The following is a 27,071-nucleotide window of genomic DNA, read 5'->3' on the forward strand; positions in this document are numbered from 1 at the left end:
CGCTGATTCCCTGACCGTCCATGGGTCGGATTTAGAAGGCCATTGGGCCAGATCCGGCCTCCGGGCCTTAGTTTGCCTACCCATGCATTAGGATGTTCATCGTAGAAATGTGGGAGGGTATGGGGAGGGTAGGCGACCCCCGAGCCAAGGAGATAAGTGACTGTACAACCTTTTGAAGACATCTGAAGGCAGCTCCATATGGGGAAGGTTTTTTTAAAATCTTTAATGGGTGGGGTATAAAGAATAAAACCATTATGATGATGGAATAGGACATCCCCATTTTCATCAGGAGGGATGCGGGTGGCGCTGTGGGTTAAACCACAGAACCTAGGGCTTGCCGATCAGAAGGTCGGGGGTTCGAATCCCCGCAACGGGGTGAGCTCCTGTTGATCATTCCCTGCTCCTGCCAACCTAGCAGTTTGAAAGCACGTCAAAGTGCAAGTAGATAAAAAATAGGTACCGCTCCGGCGGGAAGGTAAACGGTGTTTCTGTGCGCTGCTCTGGTTCGCCAGAAGCGGCTTAGTCATGCTGGCCACATGACCCGGAAGCTGTACGCCGGCTCCCTTGGCCAGTAAAGCATGATGAGCGCCGCAACCCCAGAGTCGGCCACAACTGGACCTAATGGTCAGGGGTCCCTTTACCTTTTTATTTTCATCAGAGAAATGTTGGAAGGTATGGGGTTATGAGTACCCAAAGCAGACCCACTGAAATCAGCAGCCAGGCCTAAATTGGGCACATTGCTTTCAATGGGTCTACTCTGCACATAAAAAAAACCCCTTTTTTACTTGTGTGTTTGTTTATACAGTCTGCAGGTGCTGCATATGCAGATTCAACCCCTTCCCCGATTCAAAAGCTCGGCTGGCCGACTTAAATTTCGCTTGTGCGGGATTCATGGACTGTTAACTGGGGAGGGAAAGAAGTGAGTTAGGCGCAGCAGCCCTGTTTTCCTCCTAGGCCTCCTCCCCCGGCGACAGAACGCTCTTGGTACGGCCCGGCCTCCCCCTCGCTGCCCTGGTGGTTCTTTCCATGACGTCCGCCGGGAGTGGAGCAGCCCGGCTGCGGGGATTCGGCTTGCAAAGGGTAAGGGCGAGGGGGGCTGGCACGTGGGCGCTCCCTCCTGGCAGAGTAGGCCGGTTGGGACCGGTGGGGCGCTTACCTGCGTGTAAGCGGGGAGAGAGGGTCGGGGCTGAGCCCTTTATAGGCTCTTGGGGTTAACCCACCCACCCAAAAGAGAGAGAGAGGCTGTAGTTTGTCAAGCCACAGGGAGCTGATGCGAGCTGCTCTTTCCAAATAAAGAGATTTAGCAGGACTCGTGAAAGGGTTCATTTCTTCACCCAGATTTCACTACAGTATATCGCTGTGTAATTTATTAAATTTGTATCCCGCCCTCCACCCGAAGATCACGGGGCAGTGCCCACAACATAAAAGCACAATGCGCTTTTAGTTTATCCCCCCAGATCCTCATGCCCAACTGTTTGATACCCGAGCTTTGAAGTACGTGTAACTGCTCCCACTTGCCCACTCCCGTCCTTTCCTGCCCTTGTTCGGTCTCCGATGGTAAGCCCCCTTCCAGGTTTTCTGACGCTGAGGGGAACAGAGAGGTTGAAAAGCCCTTTTTGGCTTTAGAGCCGTCTGCTGAAATGCATGAAAAAGGGGGATGCCACCCAGACTGGGGGCTGTGGCTGGAGACAGCTTGGAGGGTACAGGAAACCAGGTGCCTGTTCCTGGCAAAAACATAGAGCAATTAAAAACCAATTAAGCATAAATAGAATTAAAACTATGTGTTTGTGTGTGTGTGTGTGGCGTGCATTAATAATATAATATAATATAATATAATATAATATAATATAATAATCACAGCACAGCACTAGTACTTTAATTAAAAGCAGTCAGTTCCACCTATGTCCTTCCTTGTTGTCCTTCCACAAATTGATGGAATACAATGATAGGATTTTAAGGTACCCCGATAGTCATTCAGTCTAACCTCCTGCAATGCAGGAATCTCAGCTAAATATCATAGCGGTGTCCCGAGTGCATGCCTTCCCCCCACACGGAGGGAAAGGGTAAAGGGACCCCTGACCATTACGCCCAGTTGTGACCGGCTCTGGGGTTGCAGCGCTCCTCTCGCCTATCATTGTATTCCATCAATTTGTGGAAGGACAACAAGGAAGGAGCCAGTCTAGCTTCTCTAGGCAGGGATTTCCAAAATTTCCAAAGACTCTGAGCAGCTACCAAGAAGGCCCTTATTTATTTAAATAAGCAGATAAGAGTTTCCTTATTTATTTATAAAAGAAAATTCATATTTCATTTATAAAAGAAAATATAAATAAAATATTCCACACTTTTAACATCTATTTATGCACCACAGGCAGCTAACGAAGTGGTAGCAAACAAAAATGATGTTAATATTTTAAAATAAAATAAAGATTATGAATTGAGACAAGGTCCAGACGTTGTGGTCCAGACATTGTGGACCACAGCTACTCGCGGGGAAGCCTAATTTAGTCGCTTATAAGAATTGAAAAGGAACCTGACCTGGAGCTTGAATTGCCCTCTCTTTAATTTGGAAAATGTCTCTTTTCAGGTGTGCTTCCTTTTCTCTGATACCAAAGTGAACATTGAACATTAGACAGCTGGTTCTTGCAGCTGGGCATCAGGTATCCATCCACCAAACCATGGAATCCGCAGCAGCAGGGACAGCAAGCTCACTTCCCAGTACTGTGGAGGATAGGAAGGAAGACCTTCAAGAGCGCCCAGCTGACCAGCCTCAGAGTCCAGATACTTCTGTGTCTTTCTCTGAGATCTTCCGCCTGGTCCAGGCTGGGCAAGACATTCCCGGGCTGCAGAAGCTAAATATCACCCCAACAAATGGGAGTCCTACACCATCTCAAATGGCCCGAAGACCCAAACCTTGGGAGAACAACGCATCGTGACTAGAAAGCCCTATTGTCTTACTTCCAACCAGAAAGAAGCAATACAATACTTACCAAGCCTGCTGGATTTGCGGACTTAAAAAGCCTCTGTGTGTACACGTTTTTTTTGGGTTTTAAACTTTGCTGGTTTGCATGGTCATAGATCTTGAGGACAAGAGGCTATTGCATTGAATTAGCTCTGCAAATTATAATTAAATGTGTCCTTTACTAAAGTGTGCTTTGAAGGCTGCCAGTCCTTTATTTAAAATCACAATAACGTGAAAGAACCCAAAAAATGCTTCTGCACACAAGCAATCCAAAGATTGCACCCAGAAATGTGGAATTCTGCAGTTTGCATAATTATGAAAACAAAGCAAATTTGTATATTATTTCATATAATGCATTGTCCTTTTGCTAGTCTGGGAAGAGGCAAGGACACTGAAATACCCACCCCGCCTTTCTGTCTTTTGAAGCTTCACCAATCGCCCAGGCATTTTCAAGAATACAATTGCAGTTGTGCAGTTATTATTATTTTAAATGAAAGCATTTTCCTGTAGCCAGAAAAGGAGAATCCAATTAATGATGCCTACTTTGGGTCTCACTTATTGGCACGCGCTATATAGCAGGGGCCTGTTTTTTAGAGAGGTCAGAAGCAGCTTAAACCCAAAATGGAAAGGGAGTGCAGAAAGATAAGAGCCCCTCAACTTTCTGCTCTAGGCAATCGCTGGCTGACACCTCTAAGCCACAAAGCTGGCCTCCAGCTGGCAGTCAGCTAAGCAAAGGATGCACCTGAGTAACGGACGCGCTGCAGTTTAACCAAGAGCACAAAAGGCAATTCATGGAAGTGCACCTGCGGCTGAGGCTGCGTTAGGAAATAGCTACTTGTAAAATTCCCACCATTAGGATGGGTGCAAAGAGGCAGCGGTTTTGGGGTGTATACGAGACTCTGGCATGAGTGTGGGCATGCAAGCAGAGCTGTGCATCTCTCTTATCCATAAACAGGCATGTTATCGACCTGCAGGATCCTTGCCAGTATGGCTCCAGCCACCCAGTGTCATGGTTAGAGGGCAAATTTTGTCCTCACTCTTAAAAAACACTGTTTCCCCGAGTGTGGGACTTGTCTTTATGGGACAAGTACCGTATTTTTTGCACTATAGGACGCACTTTTTCCCCTCCAAAAATGAAGGGGAAATGTGTGTGCGTCCTATGGGGCGAATGCAGGCTTTCGCTGAAGCCTGGAGAGCGAGAGCGGTCAGTGCGCACCGACCCCTCTTGCTCTCCAGGCTTCAGGAAGACATCCGCAAGCCTTGGGAGCCCGTGGGAGTTTCTGCCAGGCTCCCTAGGCTTGTGGACAGCAGCCTGCATCCCGAAGCCTGGGGCGCACTGAGCAGTGTGCCCCGGGTTTTGGGCAGATATCCACAAGCCTGGGGAAACCGGCGGGAGTTCCCGCCGGGCTCCCAAGGCTTGCGGATAGCAGCCTGTTCTGGGGGCTGGGGTCGGGGGAAGCTCGGGCTTTCCCCCCCCCCAGCCCTGTGCCTGGGGGGGGGAATAAAATATTTTTTCTTTATTCCCCCCCCAAACTAGGTGCACCCTATAGGGTAACTCCCTGTGGGAGGAAGGCATGCACTTGGGACACCACTGTGATATTTAGCTGAGATTCCTGCATTGCAGGAGGTTGGACTGAATGACTTTCGGGGTACCTTAAAATCCTATCATTGTATTCCATCAATTTGTATGCCCTTTTAACACCATCGTCTCCAAGGGGTGTGCAGTAGTTTAAAAGTTGCAATAAAATCAGTTAAAACTACTGTAATAAGAAACTAAATCGTAAAACTTAAAATGCTTGCTGCAATGAAAAAGGTCTTCACCGGACGCTGGAAATTCAATACAGCAGAATATCACCTGAAAGAGTTCCAGAGGATTGGGCTCACAATGCTGAACGTACAGCAGCTAGTGGATTTGAGCAATGAGGGACAACTAACAGTGAGTCTGCTGAAGACCTCGGTGATAGAGGTTGTGCCAAGATTCCTGTCTGTTCCTAGCTGCAAAGCACCACCCCCTAGTTGTTTGTCTTGGCCATAATTGTGAAAGAATGCTGGGAAACTTTTTTTTATAAAGGGCAGTTGAAACAACGAAGTTGTCAGTTCTTGCTGATCCATTCCTTAAGAGAAAGCTTGAAAGATGTACCCGTGTCAACATATTGAAGACATTAATGGCTGCATAGCTGGGTGTTCCTACTGCTGGAATATTAGCAATTTAGAAGAAGGAAGCATGTATCTAGGGACAATATGCAAAGGTTCAGGAACAGGAAGGAAAGAAAAAAACCCAGTGTGAGTGAGTCTTGATTGTGCTTATCCAGTCTACAAGACTGAAGCAACAACTCCCCACCCTGGTTTCCTATTAGGAAGAGAGCTGCATCCATTTCAGTATTTTACCAGGCAGAGATGCAGGTGGCGCTGTGGGTTAAACCAAAGAGCCTAGGGCTTGCCGATCAGAAGGTCAGCGGTTTGAATCCCTACAACGGGGTGAGCTCCCGTTGCTCTGTCCCTGCTCCTGCCAACCTAGCAGTTCCAAAGCACGTAAAAGTGCAAGTAGATAAATGGGTACCACTCCAGTGGGAAGGTAAATGGCATTTCCGTGCGCTGCTCTGGTTCACCAGAAGCGGCTTAGTCGTGCTGGCCGCATGACCCGGAAAAACTGTCTGCGAACAAATGGTGGCTCACTTGGCCAATAAAGCGAGATGAGCGCCGCAACCCCAGGGTCGTCTGTGACTGGACCTAATGGACCATGCTGCATGGATGGTGTTTCGCAGAAGAGGCATTTGCTTCTTCCTGGGTGCAGAATAGTGTCTCTGCTTTATTTCAGAAATGAAAGTGTGATACACGGGGAGTAAAAGTTTTTAAGCCCTGAATTTGCAAGCTCTCATTTCAACCCAGGAACTAGGCCCCAGCCCCCAAATCTGCTTGCAAGGCTACCCCAATTTTAATTCTTCTCCAAATGCCCAAAGCAGATAGATTGCTTCAGTAATAGAACATTCTACTTTGGCCAAATTTTGAAGTGTATCAAAAATTCAGATTGTTAAGGATCCTTCCATGTTTTGATCCCAGCCCCTGTGAACTGTCATATGTAATATGAATTGGACAATTAGCCTGCCAACAGAACATTTGAAAACCATCAATGGATTTCTGCTTTTTGCATCTAAATACAGTGTTTCTGAGCAGTGTACTATGTGTGTGAAATATAATGAATATCAATAAGGACTGTCAATAGTTTAGGTTCAAGATCAGGTTTACTTTCCTATGAATCATAACAAAACTAAAATATCAACAGAGGGGAAAACTCAGGAGCAGTATTTGCATAAGATTCTTTTTAATTTTTTAAAAAAGTATTTTTTTCACAGAATGCAAACAATGGATCCATGGTCAAAACATGGCAACATTTCATAAACCATTTTTTTAAAGCAGTAAGTAATATGAGTTGGATCCTATTAAACTGAAAAGGTTGTTTAAAAGACAAAAGCAATACCAATTGTAAAACATCTTTTAATGGAAATGTTGTGAGCAACCTCGGGTGAAAATGGAACAGCAACAACAACAAACAGCAACATCCTTGAACCGATACCTACTTTGAGGAAATAAATAGTGTCATACCTTGGAAGTCGAATGGTATCTGTTCCGGAAGTCCATTCGACTTCCAAAACATTTGGAAACCAAAGTGCAGCTTCTGATTGGCTGCAGGAAGCTTTTGCAGCTAATCAGAAGCCGCGGAAGCCCCGTCGGACATTCAGGTTCCAAAAGAATGTTCGCAAACCGGAACAATCAACTCCAGGTTTGCAACATTCAGGAGCCAAAACGTCAGTTCCAGAGCGTTTGGGATCTGAGAGGGTAGGGATGTGGATCTGTCCTTCTGGACACTAGTATGCAACTCAGAAATGGCATGGTGGGTGTAAAATAACAATGTCCACTATAACTTTCCTTCCTTTTCAAAACAAAGGCTACAAACTGCAACTTTTGCTTTTATGGCAATTTTAGTGACCGCTTCAGGGCTGTCCGAGGACTTTTGCAGCCATTTCCCATTCAAGTAATGTAAGCAAGTTTCTAATATTGGGACAGTATATGGAGGTGTAAAGGCACATGTCTCTTTTTCTACTGCAAATATTTCTGGTTGTCTGGCCAGCTTTTAAAATTTCTAAGCCTCTTTGGTATCTCTGTTGTCAGCATTTGTCATCACAGCATGAAAAAATAAGTTATCTGGACCTCCTAGCTCTGGGAGGAAACTGGAAATGTGTTTCTCTCATGGGACCTGCAGAGGTGGTGAGCCTGTGGTCCTTCAGATGTTGTTGGGCTATCAAGTCTCATCGGTCTCAGCCAGCATGGCCAATGATCAGGGAATGATGGGAGTTGTAGTCCAGCAACGTGGAAGGGTCCATAGGTTCACCTGTCCTAACTGCAGAGCACACATGTCTTCTTAAAAAAGCCAGCTTTCAATAATTTACTGAAAGCCCCAATAATTATTCTAGTTAGTTTATTAATTATCTCGTTTGCCCTAGGAGTCCAATTTCTTTGTAAATAAGCATTAAGCAGAGTTCCACCTCACTTTTAAATATATAGGAGACTAATCTGACAGTCCGTACCAACTTAGCAGCCCTTTTAAAGATGGTTCCACGGGGAAAACGTACTTTCAATTCTCTCCCAGCGTTAAGGTCTGGACAGTTCGCACCGCCCTAACTCACACTGAGTTTCACTTTTACATTAATGGAAGCCAATTCCGCTACGAAGACGCGGAAGACATACGGGACGGCAATCGTTTCAATGGTGTCGCTCCGGCCGCAAGTGGTGCAGACGTGTTGCCTGATGCGTGTGGTGGACCAGTCGGGCGGAGGCTTCAAGAGGGGAGAAAGCAGGCTCCCGCACTCAATGCACACGTGGGTCACCGAGCGATCGGAGCAGTGGAAAAGGCGGTCGTGCAGCAAGAAGGAGGCCCCGTGAGCCAGCAGAGCGTCCCGTTCCATCTCTCCAAAACGGATGCCGCCCTGAACGTTCCGCCCTCCGATGGGCTGGTTGGTGACTTTATCTCTGGCCCCAGTAGTCCTCACCTGGAACTTGTCAGAGACCATGTGCCTGAGGCGCTGGTAGTACACCACGCCGATGAAGATGTCTGCTTCGAGCTCCACTCCCGAGACGCCGCTGTACATTCGCTCCGTCCCGTAGAAGTTGTAGCCAGCGGCCTTCAGCATCTTGCCAAAGTATTCCAGAGCAGAGTTCTCCTCAGAAAATGTGAAGGGTGTGGCGTTGTGACAGAGCCCGTGCAAAGCGGCGGATTTGCCCGCCATGCTCTCAATTAACATGCCAATGGTCATTCGGGATGGGAAGCCGTGAGGGTTGAAGAGGATATCCGGCACCATTCCACTTTCGGTGAAGGGCATGTCCTCAGCCGGCCACAGTCTGCTCAAGATGCCTTTCTGTCCGTGCCGGCTGGCAAATTTGTCCCCGATCGTTGGGTTCCGGGGGACCCTCAGGGTGATGCACACACACCTGAATTTCCCAGTCCCTGTGTCGTTGCTGCATACTTTGATGTTATCCACAATACAGATTTCCTTGTTCCTGGAGAAAAAGGAAAGAAAGGTTTGAATCGCCAACAGATTCTGCAGGAAAGCTGATTCCAATTTATTTGGTGGTGATGGGGGAAGGGAACGTGTGAAGTATTCACCCAATACAAATACAGAATAAAGTGAAGATGGAAACAAATGAAAGATCCTGCAAATAAAGAAAGCAAGGAAGCAAATGCTCTCAACCCAAACCTTAACACCCAGAGCAAATAGTCCCAAGGGTTGCTGCCTAACTGCAACCATTAATAACCATCATCGCAATCAGGAGAGGGGAAGGACGGGTGGAGAACCTTATCAGGACCTGTCTCATGGGCCAAATTTGGCAGGTAGATGGCCCTTTTGCTGCAATCTTAAAAGGGAAGCCAGAGAAGGCTTGCAAAAGGCTTCACAATCTTGTAAAGAGCATTACATTTTTTTCATCCATTAATTTCCACGAATGGGTTTGGCCAGGTTTTGTGGGTACGAGTGACCCTGTGACTCACCCAAGGCTATCCTGTGAGCATAGCTGCCCAAATGCACTGCAACAGAACTGCCCCCATCCAAAGCATTTTCCAGAGCAGTATTTCGGAGTGGGAAGGTTCCCAGGGAGTTCAACAGAGAACCTATAAAGCAGGGTGTGGAACCTATGGTCCTCTAGATGTTGCTTGGCTCCAACTTACATCAACCCCAGCCAGCCTAAGAATATAAAAAATAAAACCTCGCTGGATCAGGCCAATGGCCCATCTAGTACAGCAACCTGTTCTTACACTGGCCCACAAGATGCCCAGGGGAAGCCTGGAAGCAGGACTTAAGTACGACAGGAGTCTCCCCACTTGGAACCCCAGGAACTGGTACTCAGAAGCACGCTGTCTCTGACAGTGAAAGGAGAACCTAGCCATTGTGGCTAGTAGCCTTATGCTCCATGAATTTGTCAGCAGGGCCAATGGGATGGGATTCGTAGACCAGCAACACCTAGTCACAGGTTCACTAGCGTTTCAATAGGCACTTCACACACACACGCACACACAATCCACATCGTCTTGTTGAAAACTGTAGCTAAATAGCAGCATTTTGAACTTACTTGTGGTAGGTCACAAAGCTTTCCCCCGTGTTGAGATTCACGTAACTATAGAAAGGGTCCCCGTATTGAAGTCTGGCTCCGATGTGGGGCAAGCCGTCAGGGTCCAGATTCTGCAAAGTTGCCAGCTTATCCTGACCAATCCCAAATACCAGATTATCCTCTCCCTTCTTGACTTTTTCCGCAAGGTCAATACGTTGCGTTTTGTAGATACTTCCATGTCCAAAGCCTCTCTCCCATGAAGCCTTGTTCAAGATCTAAAAATAACATGAAATAAAACCCCCACACAAATCAATGTCAAACAAAAACCTGGCCTTTAAGGAAACTTGAAGATCCTTTTATCCCCAAATTCAGATGCTCTTAGCGATCTTATTTAGGAACTGTTTGATCTACTACTGCTATTTCAATGTCATTCTTTGTTTTTAACCGTCATTTTAATGTTTGAATTTTAACACCCTATTGGTTTGTAATTAGCCCGGGGGGGGGGGGTACACACTCTAAAAGGCAAACTAGAAATCAGTTCAAGCTAAGTAATAATAATGATGATGTTATGAGTTTGGGGTGGGAGATTAGGCTGCATACACCTGAGTCCCTTTCAATTCTAAGATCCAGCTAAGGTTAAAATCTAAAGGTGGATTCAAATTGTTAAAATAGCCAGAGAAGCTTCCCTCCAAATTATGGGTCAGGATGGGCTCCCCTCCCTCAACTCCTGGTACAGTGGTACCTCGGGTGTGGGAGTCATAAAGCCCTAGCAAAGGTTTGTAGTGCCACCTGGTGCCTTGCTGACCTCTGTGACCAGCATGTCTGTGCCTTACCATGTATTGGGATGTAATGACCTTATATGGCATGGGTGCAATAAAACCTTGGCGGGATGAGGTAACATGAGACACTGGGATGCAGCCATGCGGCTGGGGAGAACAAAGGATAATAAAAACGGACCGGAGAGGGAGAAGATGTCTGAATGAGCTGCCCTCCGTCCATGGAAATATGCTAGCTCTCTGCGTCTTTATTTTATGCTAAAGTAAGCGCCATTTGTAACGGCTGGCTCCGACACTCGGGTTACAGATGCTTCAGGTTACAGACTCCACATTTCCCTTCATTTTCACCCTAAGGTGACGGGATTAGGAAGGGAGAACAGCGTTAATTTGAGCGTAAATTTCCTTTTTGCTTTTTTAAAACTGAGGACTCACCATTGCATCTTCCATGTCGTAGCCAGTATAGGAGATCACAGCAACAACTGCATTTGTACCGACTGGGTAGGAGTCCATGTCGTAATGGTCATACATAGCCGGCCGCACCAGTGGGCTTTGAGGAGTCTGAAGTCGGTAGAGCTTATCGTCTGAGCGGTATGGGAAGGTCAGAAGCGGGAAACCCATCGTCTGCTTGCCTGGAAAGACAAAATACACAGACACAGTAGACATCAGATGAAATAAACTCAAAGTCTTTCATGTCTTCTATAGGGAGAGACCAGAGCTCAAAGGAAGAAGGCAGGTTTCGCATGCAGGTCACAGGCCGGTTCCCTGGCAGGAAATGGGAATTACTTGTGCCCGAGACCCTGGAGAGCCACTGCCAGTCAGAGCAGACAATACTGGGCTAGATGACGAACTAGCCTGACCTCCTGTAAGGTGTCTCCCTGTATTTCCTAAGTATAAAAATAATACAGCACTTAAGGCATTCACTTCCATTTGTTTCCCTTTCAAATCCTTATGTGGGGCTGCTCTATGTGCAATCTAAAGTTTCCAGCATCCTCAAGTCTCCATCTTCTGTTCCACTTAAAAGTTTTTAGTTCTGGAGAGCCCCCTCCTTTTTTTCTGTTGTCTTTCAACAATTCCCATCAGCCCAACATGCACAGCAAACCTGCCCCCCCCAGTATAATTTGTTTAATTCCCCCCACAACCTGGTTCTTTAGCTGCCCCTCATTAACTATCAGTGTTGTGTGCCCCATGACCACATTGTTCTCACTGCACTGTTTTGGTGTCCCACCCAACTCGCCCCCCTGAAAAAACTATGGTTTTTGGGTTGTTGTTTTTTTTGCAAACTTTGGCATTCCCTCAATTGATAGTTTGATGTGTGGATGGGAGCCAATTGGCTATATAAGAATCCATACTTGGAGAATGAGATTCCTATGAACATTTTTGTTATTTTGTTTTATAGGAGTTATTATCTGCCCTTCACCATAAAATATAATACAGTGGTACCTTGGTTTTCAAACGTAATCCGTTCTGGAAGACCGTTCGACTTCCAAAACATCTGGAAAACCGAAGCATGCATTTCTGGAAGCATTCACGTCCGGAAAACTCAATATGGAAGCCGTGTGGCACATCCGGCTTCCGAAAACTGAAACGTTCGAAAACCAAGGTACCACTGTACACGATTAAAAAGCAGTTAACGTGATTTACATCAGAAGAAAAGTGTGGGTCCGGAAAATGCATCTCGAGCTGTCCAAGGCCAGGGGAAAAACAACAACTAAGGATTACTTGCCCATCTGACACTGGTACATATTTCTTGGACTCTGGTTGTGATCTGAGAAGGGAATGAAACTTGCCACCACACTTAATATGCTATGGGGAAAGAGCTCTTGGTGTGTGGTCAGTCCTGGTTGAATTTCATCCTCAGACACAGCAATGTTCATGAAGACCTGGGGTAAGGAAAAGCCAGTTTAAACCCTTTGCAGAAGCTCTCTTTGGGAGAACAGAGCAAGCAAGCAAGCTGATCTATTTTCAACTTCTATGAGTGGTCACCAAGCACATTAAACACAAGCAAAGCTCTTGGAAAAGACTTCTACACCAACGGAAGCCACAATTCTTCAATGCCGTATTATTAAGTCAACACACACAATCAAAAGAGCGCCTTTTGGCACAATCTGCACCAGATTTTAACAGTTGTGGTAATGGTGGCTCATCTCCTTAAAACCTGTTCCTGCTGGAAAGAGCATTTTATGAGATAAGGTGACTTGTCACATACAATAGTGGCATTAAAACATGCTCAGCAACACCAACGACGCCGACAATTGTGGTTGCAGAATTAGAAAGAGAAAGATGCACAGTAAATGGTCACAGATGCATAGGCAATACCCACTGGACTAACTTGTTAGCAATGGCTCTTTGTATCAACGACTTGTTAATATTTTTAAGTAGCTGCACAATCCAAAATTGCACAGAAAAGTGCAAGACTATAGAAACATAGGAAGACGATTGAATCTGGGACCTTCTGCATGCAAAGGCCATGTTTACCTCTGAGCTACTGCCCTTCCCCGATATGAATCCAATGACCTCCCATTTCCCTTCCAATTCTACTCACAGTAACAGCAGCAGAAGGGATTCTATCACCCAGTTAGGATAAAGGTAAAGGTAAAGGGACCCCTGACCGTTAGGTCCAGTCATGGCCGACTCTGGGGTTGCGACGCTCATCTCGCTTTACTGGCCGAGAGAGCCGGCGTACAGCTTCCGGGTCATGTGGCCAGCATGACTAAGCCGCTTCTGGCGAACCAGAGCAGCACACGGAAACACCGTTTACCTTCCCGCCGGAGCAGTACCTATTTATCCACTTGCACTTTGATGTGCTTTTGAACTGCTAGGTTGGCAGGAGCAGGGACTGAGCAACGGGAGCTCACCCCGTTGCAGGGATTCGAACCGCCAACCTTCTGATCAGCAAGCCCTAGGCTCTGTGGCTTAACCCACAGCGCCACCTGCATACTATTGTTCAAATACACTAAAAGGATTCCCAAGATCACTGCTGCATAATCAACAGGTACCTGCTCCATTGTGCCAATTAACTCTTCTTTTCCCAGGGCCAAATTTTGCACGGGGCGCATCATCCTACAAGGGGTGGTGAAAATGAAGAGTCCTGGGTAAAGGCTGGGCTTTCCTGTCATCGGGATAAGGACCACCTCTGTCCAAACGGGAATCTTCTTTTCTTGCATTGCCTAGTGGCATAAATCAAAGAAGCGTCCATTTTACGTCCTTCAACAAAAGCAAGAGAGCGATGCAGAAACGTCTCTCCTGATCCACAGAGGCAAAGTGAAGAACAAAATATTCAAATGGAGCAACTCTTCCCACAGTCAGCAAGGGTGGGGCCAGGTATTTATACAATGATAATTCATCTTTATCTCTTCACCCTTTTAATTCTGTAGGATAAACATAGCTACAGGCAGCTGGATCATCAAAATGCTGCAAGATGTCCAAGTGCCTGCAGACTTTCAAGTATGGTAGAGATGCACATTGCAGCATAAACAAGACTAACCTTGAAGTGCCTGAGTGTCTCCACAAGACCAGGAGCCTGATCCTTCTCTATCCAGCCTACTGGGGAGCCGTCTAATGAAACTGGGTAACATTCAGAGTAGGGCTGGCTTGGCACAGCATCAACTGGAGTGACACCTACAGAAAGTTGCACAGCAATATGTGATGCATCAACGCCACCGACTGCAAGCATCCTTCAGAAGGTGAACAGGTGTAACATTTTACTAGCGGCTACACAAAATTTGCAGCAAAGCTTCGCTGCAACCGACGAGCCTCTCTAGGTGGTTTGAAACGTACAAACCTGTAATTTCGCTAGGTTTTGTTTTGTTAACTGACATGCTAGGAAGGATTTGTGGCTCGTTTTGAAAACAGGGTGGGGCATTGACTAAACAGTGTTTTATTTGAAGCAGGGAAGTGATGGCTTCAGGTCCCTGGTTCAGCCAAGAACACAGGAAGCGAGACTGTCTTTGTTTGCATTCTAAAACTGCTGCAGAAATATATACCAGTAATGCAGCCCAAGGGCTTATTGTTGAAAACGACTAATCAGGTATAGTATTTCAAGGGGGGAAAGGCCAGGCCTGATCATACCCTGTGGCCAGCAAGAAGAGGAGTTTGGATTTGATATCCCGCTTTATCACTACCCGAAGGAGTCTCAAAGCGGCTAACATTCTCCTTTCCCTTCCTCCCCCACAACAAACACTCTGTGAGGTGAGTGAGACTGAGAGACTTCAGAGAAGTGTGACTAGCCCAAGGTCACCCAGCAGCTGCATGTGGAGGAGCGGGGAAGCGAACCTGGTTCACCAGATTACGAGTCCACCGCTCTTAACCACTACACCACACCACAGTGGTTCAAGTTATGATCTTGCCTTGTACTGACTCAGTCCACTGTGGTACATCTAGCTTAGTACGGTCTCCCTGGCAGCAGCTATTCAAGATCTGATGCAGAGGTCTTTCCAGTACCTGCAGTCTGATCCTCTTAACTGAAAAAGCCTGGGATGGAGCACGGGGTCACCTGCTTGCTAAGCATGCAGCTTACCAATGAGCTGCAGCCCTCAGCTTCCATGATTTCAATTTTTTGACAACTATCTTCACATGCGCTTGTCTGCTAAGGGTCTTCTGCATTCTGCCAAAAAGGCCTCCTATGCACTACAGAGGCTGCTGGGGCCTGGCTCTGGGGCTACTGCACATGCTTAGTACTCAGTGGGCACTGGCTGGGCCTGTTGGGCCTCACCACTGCCCAGCACAACTTGAGGGTGTACTCCAGACACTCTTGTGGCTGCAGCCTGCAAGGGAAGTCTAGGAGTCTAGAAAAGTGGTGTTCAAGGAAGTGTGTGTGCCATAAATGATCTTCTCACTGACAAACCCAGATATGTTTCCCAAGGAATCCCAGGATTCCCCAGAACCCAATTTGAAACCCACTACTTTGCAATCTTTTGAATTGTGGTGCTGAAGGAGACTCTTGAGAGTCCCATGGACTGCAAGAAGATCAAACCTTTCCATTCTGAAGGAAATCAGCCCTGAGTGCTCACTGGAAGGACAGATCATGAAGCTGAGGCTCCAATACTTTGGCCACCTCATGAGAAGAGAAGACTCCCTGGAAAAGACCCTGATGTTGGGAAAGATGGAGGGCACAAGGAGAAGGGGACGATAGAGGACGAGATGGTTGGACAGTGTTCTCGAAGCTACCAGCATGAGTTTGACCAAACTGCGGGAGGCAGAGGAAGACAGGAGTGCCTGGCGTGCTCTGGTCCATGGGGTCACAAAGAGTCGGACATGACTAAACGACAACTTTGCAATCATCTCTGTGGGCATATTAATTACAGCTCAGTGAACGACCAACCCTACCGATCTGAGACTTGCTTTTCCCATGAAAGCATTTCTTATACAGTGATGCCTTGAAAGACGAAAAGAATCCGTTCCGTGAGTCTCTTTGTCTAGCGGTTTTTTCGTCTTGCGAAGCAACCCTATTAGCGGCTTAGCGGCTTAGCGCTATTAGCGGCTTATCAGCTATTAAAGGCTTAGCGGCTAAAAGGCTATTAGCGGCTTAGAAAAAGGGGGGGGGGAGTGAAAAAAATTGCAAGACTCGCAAGCCGTTTTCGTCTTGCGAAGCAAGCCCATAGGGAAATTCGTCTTGCGAAGCAGCTCAAAAACGGAAAACCCTTTCGTCTAGCGGGTTTTTCGTCTTGCAAGGCACCACTGTAGATCAAATAGATCCATTCTTACCCAAAGAGCAAAGCAAGGATGGCAGGGAGAATGTATACGATGGCTGCGTTACTATTTCACACGGAGCTGTCATGTGATTCATCAGACCGCACGGTTCTCCATCGGGCGTGTGGACGGGACAAAGGAAGCCCCAGGACTCCGGCAGCAGCTTGCGCACCGTGGTGGTTCTCATCTTGAGAAAATCAGCCCCTCTGTGCACACAGCGGAAATGGGAGAGGTAGCGGATGAAGTTCAGCTTGTCTGCTACCACACAGAGGCCGGAGTTTTGCAGCATGCCCAGACCTTGAAGAGAGAGAGAGTAATGGGAAGAAGGGAAAATCAGCTTTGATCCAAGAATTATTTTGCAAGAACAGTTGCTTGGTAGCAGTAGCAGTTTTAACACAACCACCACATGCACCGAGTTGTGGGATGTACGTCAAATATTCAACTACATCAACATCTGAACATCGCAGAAAACAGAGTAAGCATCCATTAGGACTTCTGATTTTTTTAAAATAGGGAAGGTAAACACAAGCAGTCAGGATTCAAGAGGCGTGTAGGCCAAGTAACAGCTCCTCTGCCTGCAACAAGGAATCGCTCTAGGAATGTAAGGCATAATGATTACCAACAGATTGGCCAATCATCCTCAATACATTCCCTTGTAATCTGCGCCTTCCTTTGCTTACTTATGCTGTGATCCCTGGAAGGATATGGTGTGCATCACCTTTCCTGATTTTTGGTTGCAGCATCCTACAGGCTGGATTGCAATCTAAAGGGGAGTTAATTGGTGGTGGGAGTGTAGTTTGGGATGCAAATGATCCATCTTTAGAACGAGAGAGCATTCTAATCCTACAATTAGGATTTAGTGTGTACATGCTCTACTAAGTTAAAATTCTGCACCCAAATAATCCCAAGTTATGCGACAAGGAAGAAACAGTTTCCTGCCCTGTCTACATGACGTACGTTGATCAGCATTAATGACTCTTACTCTGTATAACCTATTCTGCCTTGGCTGCTAATGGGAGGGTGGATGGGAGAGCTATGGAAGTTGCACAACCCCAACCTCTGGAAATGTGTTCCTTGGGTGCTGAGTTTTCAACATGCCTTGTAGCAGTTTTACAAACGTAAAGAAAAGAAAGTGTTGGGTTAAACCCCCACCCAAAAAGCAAGGCTCCACGGAACCTGATCTCTGCATCCTAGAATCACTGCATCCACTTTGTTGTGCGTTTGCAAATTCTCACATGCAAACAAGCCCCTTGCTTGTGATATGCCCAAAATGTCTACAGCAGCCTTTCACAAGCTGGTGCCATCCACGTGCTTCAGACTACAGCTGCAAAATTGTGCTGCAGGTCTTCGACATTTTTACCTGTCTTAGAGCGCAGGTTGCCAGTAGCAAGGAGATACTCAAGCATCCTTGTAATATCTGTCCCCATGCCAAGAATCTTCATCATGTTTTCTGCATTAATTGTCATAGCTGACTTCTGAGCTTTCTTGTCCAAGGCTATTTTCACAGACTGCAACCAAGTTTCCATCTTCTCCTATGATATAGGATAAGAGGAACAAACAAGAAAAACTTCAAGAACTAACACAATGCACTTCTATACAAACTGGCCACGTGACAAACTAGTATATGGGTGGCAAGGAACGTTCCTGTCCCAACACAAGAGCAGAGGGGAAAGTTGCCATTGGAACTAGGCCTCTCTCAAATTGCCTCCCGATTCATCACAACCTATTACATCACAACATAATACATCCTATCATGTACATCTGCTTTGGAACTTCAACATTGCAAACACACAATCAACTACCAGTACAGATTTCAATGCTCTGGCCAAATATACAGCCACCAGAGGTGAGTAGAGATACCCAGCTTAATAAGCAGGGAAATCAATCAAAGCTGCAGCCGACAGCAATTTAGCCCCACTGACTAGGTTGAGAGGCAGTTATCAACCAAACCACAATCTGTTGCGACGTGAACATGCTTTCAAATGACCTTGTGTTCTGCAACCCCCTCCTTGGCTCACGGCAGAAGTTTGTCATTTTAACTGAACCTGCAAAGACGACTGGTCACTTGAAGTCCTTGCAATGGAGAACTGGGGGGATCTTGGTTTGCAGGGCAAGAACAAGCCAGGGTTACAAAAATGGAAAACTATGGTTTAGCTGGAGTTGTATTGCACACAGGTTTGAGAGCCCTTAGAAAATTATTCATGTGGTGCCAAACCATAGCTCCATGTTACTGCTCAACCTCGTTCATTGGAATACTGCTGACATTTCCACTGAAGTGCTTTCAGCTATGCAATACGCATTCCTGCATCAGAGCTCAAATGTGACCTGTAAGAGGGATACTACATAGCTGTGAGAAATCAATGAGAGGCAGGGCAACTGGAGAATAATTTTCCTTCTCCAGCTTTGTCACAAAAAACCAGAACCTCAGCTCTCCCACCAAACACAAAACTTCCTGGCACAAATAACTCCATATATAATAAGAACAGTTTTTACTTGGGATTATTTTATCCAGGGACAGCAATTTCCTATTCTACTATTTTCAGCAGTGGCTCCTTAGTATTAGAATGACCGCCCCAAAGAAACCTGCTTGGCACTTACTTTAATCTCCTTCTGATGCCACACAAAAACCTTTTTATTTTCCCTCCAGGCCTTTGAAATTATGTGATGGGCTATACCAGGGGTTGTCAACATGGCATCATTCCGGTGTTGTGGACTACATCTTCCATCACCCCAGGCTATTGGCCAGGCTGGCTGGTCTGGCGCTGATGGAAGTTGTAGTCCACATAATCTTGAGGGCACCACATTGGCTTGTAATTTTGTTGGTTTAAACGCCATAAGCTGCCCAGAGGACTTCAGTGATGGGACAGCCTATAAATGACATAAAATACACAAAATAAATGAAGTTTGTGGGAACCACAAGATGCTTGATGTAATCTGGAAAGCTGTTGCCTCTGTCACACGGCACACAGGCAAAAATTACCAAGATTTCTGGCAACTATTAAAGAGCATGTTTCTGGCTATCTATAGGGGAATGGAGAATAACTCTCAGGGAAGTACCTTTAAAAACATGAGGTAAAGTTGTCCTGAGGTGAGCACCTCTTGATTCATTAAACTGTCAGGATTTTCCTCCATGCAGCCATCTTTGGCTAAAGTAAACAGTTTTCGAGTCATGAAGCAAAGCAGGTAGAACTTCTCAGCTTTGTTATTCAGGTGTATGCAGATGCATTGGCTGTGGGAGCAACACAAAGTTTTGTGAGAACCATTTCTTTTTTAGCTGAGCATCACTCCAAAACTTAAACATGGCAGTAATTTTAGCCCAATGCTGTCTTTGCAACTTGCCTTTGGTACTTTCAACCATACAAATAAATAGCAGCCTAGGATTTCATGGTGGTGGTGCCCTTACCTCAGGTTTGGTAAAGGGCCCATTTCACTGGAAGAAAATTAGTCTTCCGTTGGGGTGGGAGAGAGATTAGCTTTTTTTTGTAATTATTATTCATGCAATGAATTGTAACAAAAAATAAAATTTCACATTGGTTTTCTTTGTGAAACTAAGACTTCCAACCCCCAAGAAACATTCAAGGCTTGCTCGCACGTTACACTGAGTGCAGGTACAAGCTGCTTCTATACACATAGAAGTGTTTGTGTGAAAGAGTGTATGCTCTTTGGGGTTGTACAACTATTGTGTACGCAGACTGCACACCCACTGAACATTAGATTCAAATAACTGCACATCCTATTGCACAAGTGGAACAGAACTTCCCCTCCCTCTCATCCTACAAATTTGGGGCTTCTCCCAGCCCTCAGGAACAGATCTGGAGGCAGGGCGGGGGCAGCAGAGGGGCGGGGGGCAGTTCCACTGCCCTTGCGGAAGTCATTCCACTGACGCAGTGTCTTCTTAGATTCAACCTTTAATATTTCTGAACATGCCTCCAGGTTGGGGACCCCTGCACCAGGGTCTGGTTTGAAACCAGTCAAAGACTGGTTTTGTATTTCAAAAGGAAGATAAAACTTAAGTTAAAGGTAAAGGTACCCCTGACCGTTAGGTCCAGTCACGGATGACTCTGGGGTTGCGGCGCTCATCTCACTTTACTGGCCGAGGGAGCTGGCGTACAGCTTCCGGGTCATGTGGCCAGTATGACTAAGCCGCTTCTGGCGAACCAGAGCAGCGCACAGAAACGCCATTTACCTTCCCGCCGGAGCGGTACCTATTTATCTACTTGCACTTTGGCGTGCTTTCGAACTGCTAGGTTGGCAGGAGCTGGGACAGAGCAACGGGAGCTCATCCCGTCGTGGGCATTCGAACCGCCGACCTTCTGATCGGCAAGCCCTAGGCTCTGTGGTTTAGACCACAGCGCCACCCGTGTCTTAAGTTACGTCTGCCTAAAGACATACTTAAGAAGGAACTCTCCAACTTGTTCACTGCTGTGCCAGTCAGGAAGGCTGAATTTGACTCTGAAGCGCTGCCCCAGGAAGATGAGGACTTGTTTCTGCGTCATGCAGCCATCCTCTGCTACCAGCCGCAGCATCTGAGACATACAGTTCTTATAGAAAGTATCCTCTTCTTTTCCTTTAATCAGCTCCTGAAAAATCTGGAAATCTGAGAAACTAACTAATGCCTGCAGCAGAGAAAGAAAAGGTTTGAAGAAATTAGTTTGGGTGGTGGTCGGGAGAACACACTAGGCAGGTATCACGATTTTTAAAGCCTGCAATTCTGTATATAGCCTGCTACCATGTATACTGGGGCAGGCAGCTTTTTTCTTATGTTTTCCCATTTTCCCAACATGTCCCTGGAATGTGGGGACAGGGAGGAATGAGGTGAACTATACTATATATATCTATAGTTATATACTCTATTTGGTTTAAACAATCCATTGTTTTCCATGTTCATACAGGGCAACAGGTTTGCCTCCAAGCTGGAATTGGAAGCTCAGATTTTGCTCAATTTGGACATCACAGCAAAATATGATTTAGGAAAGAAGGGAGGGGTGCAAGTGGAGGAGAAAGTTTGCAAGTTTAAAGCCCGTTCATGAAAATCATGGCTCGGCTGTTACATTTAATCTAAGCTAGTGACAGGCTTGTAAATAGTCACTTGCCTACCTCAACCTGCCTTGAGTAGAAATGGACTCTAGGCATCCAAGCACAGAAAGACTCTGTAAACTGGAAGAGTGTCTTCACTCTCCTTTCAGGCTATTGACATACCACAAATGGCTTACACTAGTGTGTGAAGGCAGGTGGGCTATTAACTCTGAACGGCTTATTTGCAATTGTACATCTCACGGTTCTTGGGAAAGTAGTGTGTAAAATATAACAGGGATCCTACAGACAGAGCACAGGTACAGTACCTTCAGTACAAATCCGAGTGGAAGAAAGAACAGCTCTTTTTGATGAATGAAGTTCAGCATCACTGTGCCATTTTCAAGGTAGTGAAGGGTCATGTTAACTGCTGTGTGTTCATCTCTAACGCAGTGTATTGAGACACCTAGCGCCATCCAAAGGAAGCGAATCGTAGCATCATTTACTTAAGCAAGATTTATATACCAATTAATAAGCAAATAAACCTCGAAGAGTTACCGTGTCATTTTGTCATCTAAAAATACAAGCATGATTACTGTTATAAGCAAAAGTGGAAATAATGCAGTTTACCTAATATTCAACCCTAGCAATCACCAAAGACAGGACATTCATTTGCACCTCTGTACTAACGTTATACAGTCAAACTACTAATTCCATCAAGCCTAGTAGAATTCAGCAGTGCTTAGTGCTTTTGGTGGTTAGCTTGCTAATGTTGTTAATATCATTTTGTGGATTAGGAGTGCTGTTAATGCTTTGTGGATTTTATAATACACTTTTTCTTGTGGTTGTGCTGTTTGGCCTATTTTTTAAAGCTGCTTTGTTAATAGTGCTTTATAGAAGGTGGAGGTTTTCCTGATGATTTGTAATTGTTTTACTGATGATTTGTTAATTATTTTATATGATTCATGTCGCAATTTATGTTATTATTTATTGTTACGTAAGCCGCTTTGTGACTCATGTTGAGTGAAAAGCGGCACAGACATATAATAAATGAAAATGAAGTCTAGCATAGCTTATTTTGGTTGGAAGGCTCTCTAAGACAAGAGCAGGGAGTCTGATTTGGCCAGGAGACAGCAGGTGATTGATGGGACATAGCAATCTGCCTTATACTGAGACAGACCATTGGTCCATCTGGTTCAGTATTGTCTATGCTGACTGACGGTGGATCTCCAGGATTCAGACAGCAAGCCCTACCAGGAGATGCCAGAGACTGAATCTGGGACCTTATGCATGTGAAACAGAGGCTCTCCTATTCAGTGATGGTCCTTCAAGCTTTGAATTGCAGAGGGTTGGACTGGGTGACCCTCAGGGTCCCTTCCAACTCTACAATTCTATGAAATGTCAAGGCACAGCTGCTCGAAGCGCACCCGACTCTTCCCTTACAGCTGCGGCTTCAATTCTTTTCTTACCTTTCTCGACCTGAACTTCCCTGTGCCTGGTGGCATATGGCGTCAGGTGCAGGAAAGGTGGCTGTGATCCACTCTAAACAGTCTGGGGGACCCAGGTAAGGAGGGTTCCAACCATGCTCCAAGATTGCAGGCAGACCTCTTTTCCAGTCTGGCTGCCCAAGATGCTGGGTACTGGACTTGGGGGCCCCACTCTGCATTCAGAGTGCACACAGAGTCTGCATTCACCACTGTTCTCTGGCACTCCTTACATACTTTACTCCAGCATTTGTGAAAGTGGGGCAGAGCAACTCAATGGCATCAGGGGAGGTAGAACCAAAGGTAGATGAATTGCTAAATCCAGAGAACAGCAAGAGCAACAGCACATGCTGTTCACCATGTGATTTTATCATTTTTTTAAAATGAAGGATTATTTTAAAGTTATTTTACGAAGAACAACATTACCATATTGTGTGTAGCCTGGACCTCTGGATTTCCATTTTGGTTTAATCATTGCAAGGGGAAAGTTGCGCCTTGGCATAATCACCATTCTGATCACCTTTTCTATACCGTTAACAATGAAATAGCCTCCCATTTCCTGCCAAAAGGTGAAAAAAGGCAATTAACAGAGCTGCAAGATTGACTTCAGTGCATTAAGACTTCAGTGCATTAATCAACAAAGGCAGATTTTATTAGGTCTGGAAGCAGAGGGCACACTTACTCATTTTTTAGTATCGTTTTCGTTGCAAAGAACGATCAAAATTTTAGTAAGAGGAAATTTAATTTCAAAATAATCTAGTTTATTTTCTTTATTCATCAAAGTGCAGTGGAACCTCGGGTTGCGGACGTAATCCGTGATGGAGGCGTGTCCACAACGTTCGAATCCTGAAGCGCCGCGTCTGTGCCGGCGCATTTTGGCGCTTCTGCACATGCGGCAAAACCCAGAAGTAACCCGTTCTGGTACTTCCAGGTTTCCCGCAGTCCGCAACCTGAAAACGCATAACCTGAAGCGTCCGTAACATAAGGTATGACTCTATTTGTAGCCTGCATTTTCCATTCCATTTAGGGAAGTTATCAACTTTTACCTTTAAAATGATTGAATTTTTAAAAGCAAACTACAAGCACGTACAAAGCTTAATATTAATAACAGGATTCCTAGATCCTCCCAGAAGTCAATGGATCCTTTTCTCCAGAGGGAGAGGAAACAACATTGGTACAAATGACTTTTGAAATGGACGTGGTGAATCTCACTCCAAGCAATGCAACATTCACTTTCTTTTGCTTCATATATAAAAGGAGGGGTTGTAGCTCAGTGGTTAAAGCATCTGATCTACATGTAGAAGGTCAATCCCTGGCATCTGCAGGTAGGTTTGCGAGAGACTCCCAATCTGAAACCCCATACAGTTGTTGATAGTCAGGGTGGACGATAGGGAGCTGGGTGGCCCAATGGAATAACTCGGTATAAGGCGGCTTCCTACATAGAAAGGCAAATCAATAAAATCCAGCAATACCTCTTCCTCCTCATGGTGTTTGATGAGCTCTTTGGGTGAGAGACCGTGGAGATTGCAAAGTTTGGACTTCACCATAATCGGAGCATTTCCGAGGGACTGTTTTATAATCCCTTTAGGGATGCCATTCACTGCCCAGCTGATATCAGCCTATATGGGAGGGGAAATAATGATTTGAGAAAAGTAGATCTATGTTATCCAAATCACTGAAAATGTAGAAGGCTCTCCTCTCAAAGAAATAGCTACACTGCAAGCATCTTACAAAGGCAAAAAAATGTGCCTAGAGGAAAACTGCCAGCAGTGTGCTGACTTATTAGGTCAAATTTATAACATGTCCTTTCTCCCCAAAGGGAACCCAGGGCAGCTGAGAACAATAAAACTCCTTTTTATGAAAGCAATTAGAGCATCCATGGCAATTAGAGCATCCACAGAAGGAGACAAGTGTTCCTGAACTATGTTACAAAGGCCTGGGCAAAAAAAATTATCAGCATCCCACCTGCATGACCCATTTTCCTTGGTGCAGGGGTGAGTTCCTTAACTGGGACACAACCACTGAGAATGCCCTTTCTCGGGCTCTCATCCTCCTTACTGCTCTAACTGATGGGCAGGACCTCAAGCAGGACTTCTCCCTCAGATTGCAAATTTCAGGCCAGAAGTTACTGGTAAAGACGTTCCTTCAAGATATTGGGTCCCAAGTAACATAGGGCTTTGTGCACTTGTAGAAACCCCTTGAATAGGGTCTGGATGCTCACAGGCAGCCAAGTTTCTTTCTGAAACCCTGGAGAGCAGCTGCCAGCTTGTGTAGACCAACATGGTCCCTTCCAGATGTTGTTGGACTACAATTCCCACTATCCTTGACCACTGGCCATCTTGGCTGGGGCTGATGGAAACCGCAGTCCAACTGCATATGGAGGGCATCACATTGACTATCTCTGGTGTAAACAAGCTAGATGAATCAATAGCCTGCCATGGTATATGGCATCTCCCTACAATGTCTAGTTAGATTCCAAGCGCAAATTCATCAGATTTTCTGAAAGACCAGAGTGTGGTCCAGTACAAATGAAGCACTGCCTGTTCTTCTAATCACAATCAAACTATATTAATGCTTAACTTGTTAGCCTCCCATGCTCTCTTCCCATCTCTCTGCTTGAGACAAACCATGGGTTGGCTTACATGAGGAAACCCACCTATCACCATGCTTGCAAACTGTTCTTAATGGAAGAAAGTGGTAGCTGACAAATTATTAGGAGTTGTAACACCCACATGCTGTTTTAACAGTTCACCTTATATGCCAGCTGGGAGTGTATAAATCTCCAAAATATTGTAGTGCCAGGTCTCTACATACCTTGGATTTCTAAAGTTCACATGATTCCGCCACACTCCTTTACACATCATTCCTTTACGTTTGTTACTTACAGTTATTTTTCCGCGGTAGGTGCTTTTGCGCCCCCTGCATTCTGCTGGGTAAACTTTTAGCTCATTACATATACTTCCTTTTGGTACCATAGGAGAGTTGATGGTGGCCCCCACAATGGCCAAAGTGATCTGATCATTCTTGAAAAGAAATTCCAAAGGTGGAATGGCCTTTAAAAAGTGAGAGAGAGAGAAAGAAAAAGAAAACCCACAGGTTATCACAGCTCACCACCAAATCCACTGCTGGTCATAATGACTGTATACTATCTCTCCCGGATCAGAACCTCTGAGAAATAGCTCTTTTCCTTACCTGCTCACTTCTTTGTAACTTTTTAGTTGGTCCCAATAAAGGCACTACATGTTTTTTTTAACCCACAAATCCCTCCTACCCTTAAAGTATTAATAACATTATTCACTTCTATACCGGCTAATGCCAAACTGCAGCTCCCTGCAGACATCTTTACTGTATTTTTTTCCTGTATCTGCTGAAGGTATTCTTACTTAGACGCACCTTAGCCAGATGTCTAGAAAGCCTGAATGAGTTTTGATTTGCTTTAGTCTACACTATGCTGGTTTTAACCTTTTTGTATGTTTTAAAACATAGCCAAACTATTTTTAAAGCAATGGTTCTTCCTTCTTTGCAAACTGCTCTGAAGGTTCTTTCCCCTCTACAATCAGGCGGTACATAAAATCTCATGAATTAACCAATCAAATGCCAACTGTCAGTTGCCACCTCCTTTCCCCAGTACCATTTATTCTTTGTAAAATAAATTTTGGAGGAAATTACATTACAAATACTAACAGAACCCCATTAATAATAATAATTAAATATCAACTGACTTTCCTCGCATGCCTTTTTCCTGTTCTTACAACAACAACAACAACAACAATGTTGTTGTTTTGTTGTTGTTCTTAATAATTTCATTTCATTTCTGTACTGCTTTATATTTTTAATAAAATAAATCTAAGCTATGTGCAACCTGCATTTAAAGCAATAAAATAAAACCATCCAGAAACATGACTTAAGAAAGTCCAATAAAGCTTTATTATTATTATTATTATTATTATTATTATTATTAAAAATATCAACTGACTTCCCTCACATCCCCTTTTCCTGGTCTACTACTACTTTACTACTAATAGTACTACTACTAGTAATATTATACCGCTTCCTTTCCCCGGCTCCCTCCCCCCCCCCGGCCCCTCCGGCTCCACCTGCACGGCCCGCAGCAGCCCTTCTCCCACGGCGTAGTTGAAGGACTCGGTGTGCGCCCGCGCCACGTCCTGCAGAGCCGGCGTCTGGCGCTCCTTGGGCTGCCCGTAGCCCGGCGCCGTGAGGTTCCTGAGGCTGGGGCCGCTGGGCAAAGCCCGCCACTTGCACGCGCTGTCGCCCATGCTTCTCCCTGGGCAGCCGCAGGACACCGCCTCCGCCAGAAAGACACCTCGTGTTCCGTCACTTCCGTCCCGCTGCTCGCTGGGACTTGTAGTTCTTCCTCCTTCCCCTCGGCGCTAGGTAACGGCGGCACTGAAAGGGAAGGCATACAGCTCCCAGACTGCATTGCGCCCACTTTTCCTCCGGGCAGTTTTTAATCCGCAGAGATAGAAATAACTTAGAGCTATACTACACCGCAAACCCTTTTCTGGCCAACGTGATCTGTTTTAGTTCATG

At 45.6% G+C, this 27,071-nt stretch overlaps 1 protein-coding gene and 1 long non-coding RNA gene across 3 annotated transcripts in view; one reads left to right on the forward strand and one right to left on the reverse strand.

Annotated features, from left to right (window-relative positions):
• The window catches only part of LOC128411268 (uncharacterized), a 54,846-nt gene extending 38,968 nt beyond the window's left edge, over positions 1 to 15,878 (forward strand). Inside the window, exon 2 of the long non-coding RNA XR_008329739.1 lies at positions 15,823 to 15,878. This is a non-coding gene — a long non-coding RNA (uncharacterized LOC128411268). The remainder of the gene's footprint in view (positions 1 to 15,822) is intronic.
• On the reverse strand, positions 6,183 to 26,840 carry POLR1B (RNA polymerase I subunit B). 2 transcript variants are annotated; one of them, XM_053383432.1, is made up of 15 exons: positions 26,618 to 26,840; positions 25,406 to 25,573; positions 23,993 to 24,139; positions 22,947 to 23,079; positions 21,366 to 21,502; positions 20,416 to 20,639; positions 19,081 to 19,252; positions 17,384 to 17,555; positions 16,039 to 16,320; positions 13,820 to 13,953; positions 13,332 to 13,502; positions 12,059 to 12,215; positions 10,768 to 10,964; positions 9,581 to 9,834; positions 6,183 to 8,515 (listed from the first exon to the last, which is right to left on the reverse strand). In XM_053383432.1, the coding sequence occupies exons 1-15, from the start codon at positions 26,795 to 26,797 to the stop codon at positions 7,636 to 7,638; spliced, it is 3,408 nt and encodes a 1,135-aa protein (XP_053239407.1). In that variant the 5' UTR covers positions 26,798 to 26,840; the 3' UTR covers positions 6,183 to 7,635. The 2 variants fall into 2 exon arrangements, with proteins under 2 accessions (XP_053239407.1, XP_053239408.1); XM_053383433.1 differs by lacking the exons at positions 22,947 to 23,079; positions 25,406 to 25,573; positions 26,618 to 26,840 and having other exon boundaries at positions 23,993 to 24,086.
• Positions 26,841 to 27,071: the final 231 nt, after the last annotated feature.

This window comes from Podarcis raffonei, chromosome 3, assembly GCF_027172205.1.
Source record: "Podarcis raffonei isolate rPodRaf1 chromosome 3, rPodRaf1.pri, whole genome shotgun sequence".
In the NCBI taxonomy this organism is placed as follows: domain Eukaryota; kingdom Metazoa; phylum Chordata; class Lepidosauria; order Squamata; family Lacertidae; genus Podarcis; species Podarcis raffonei.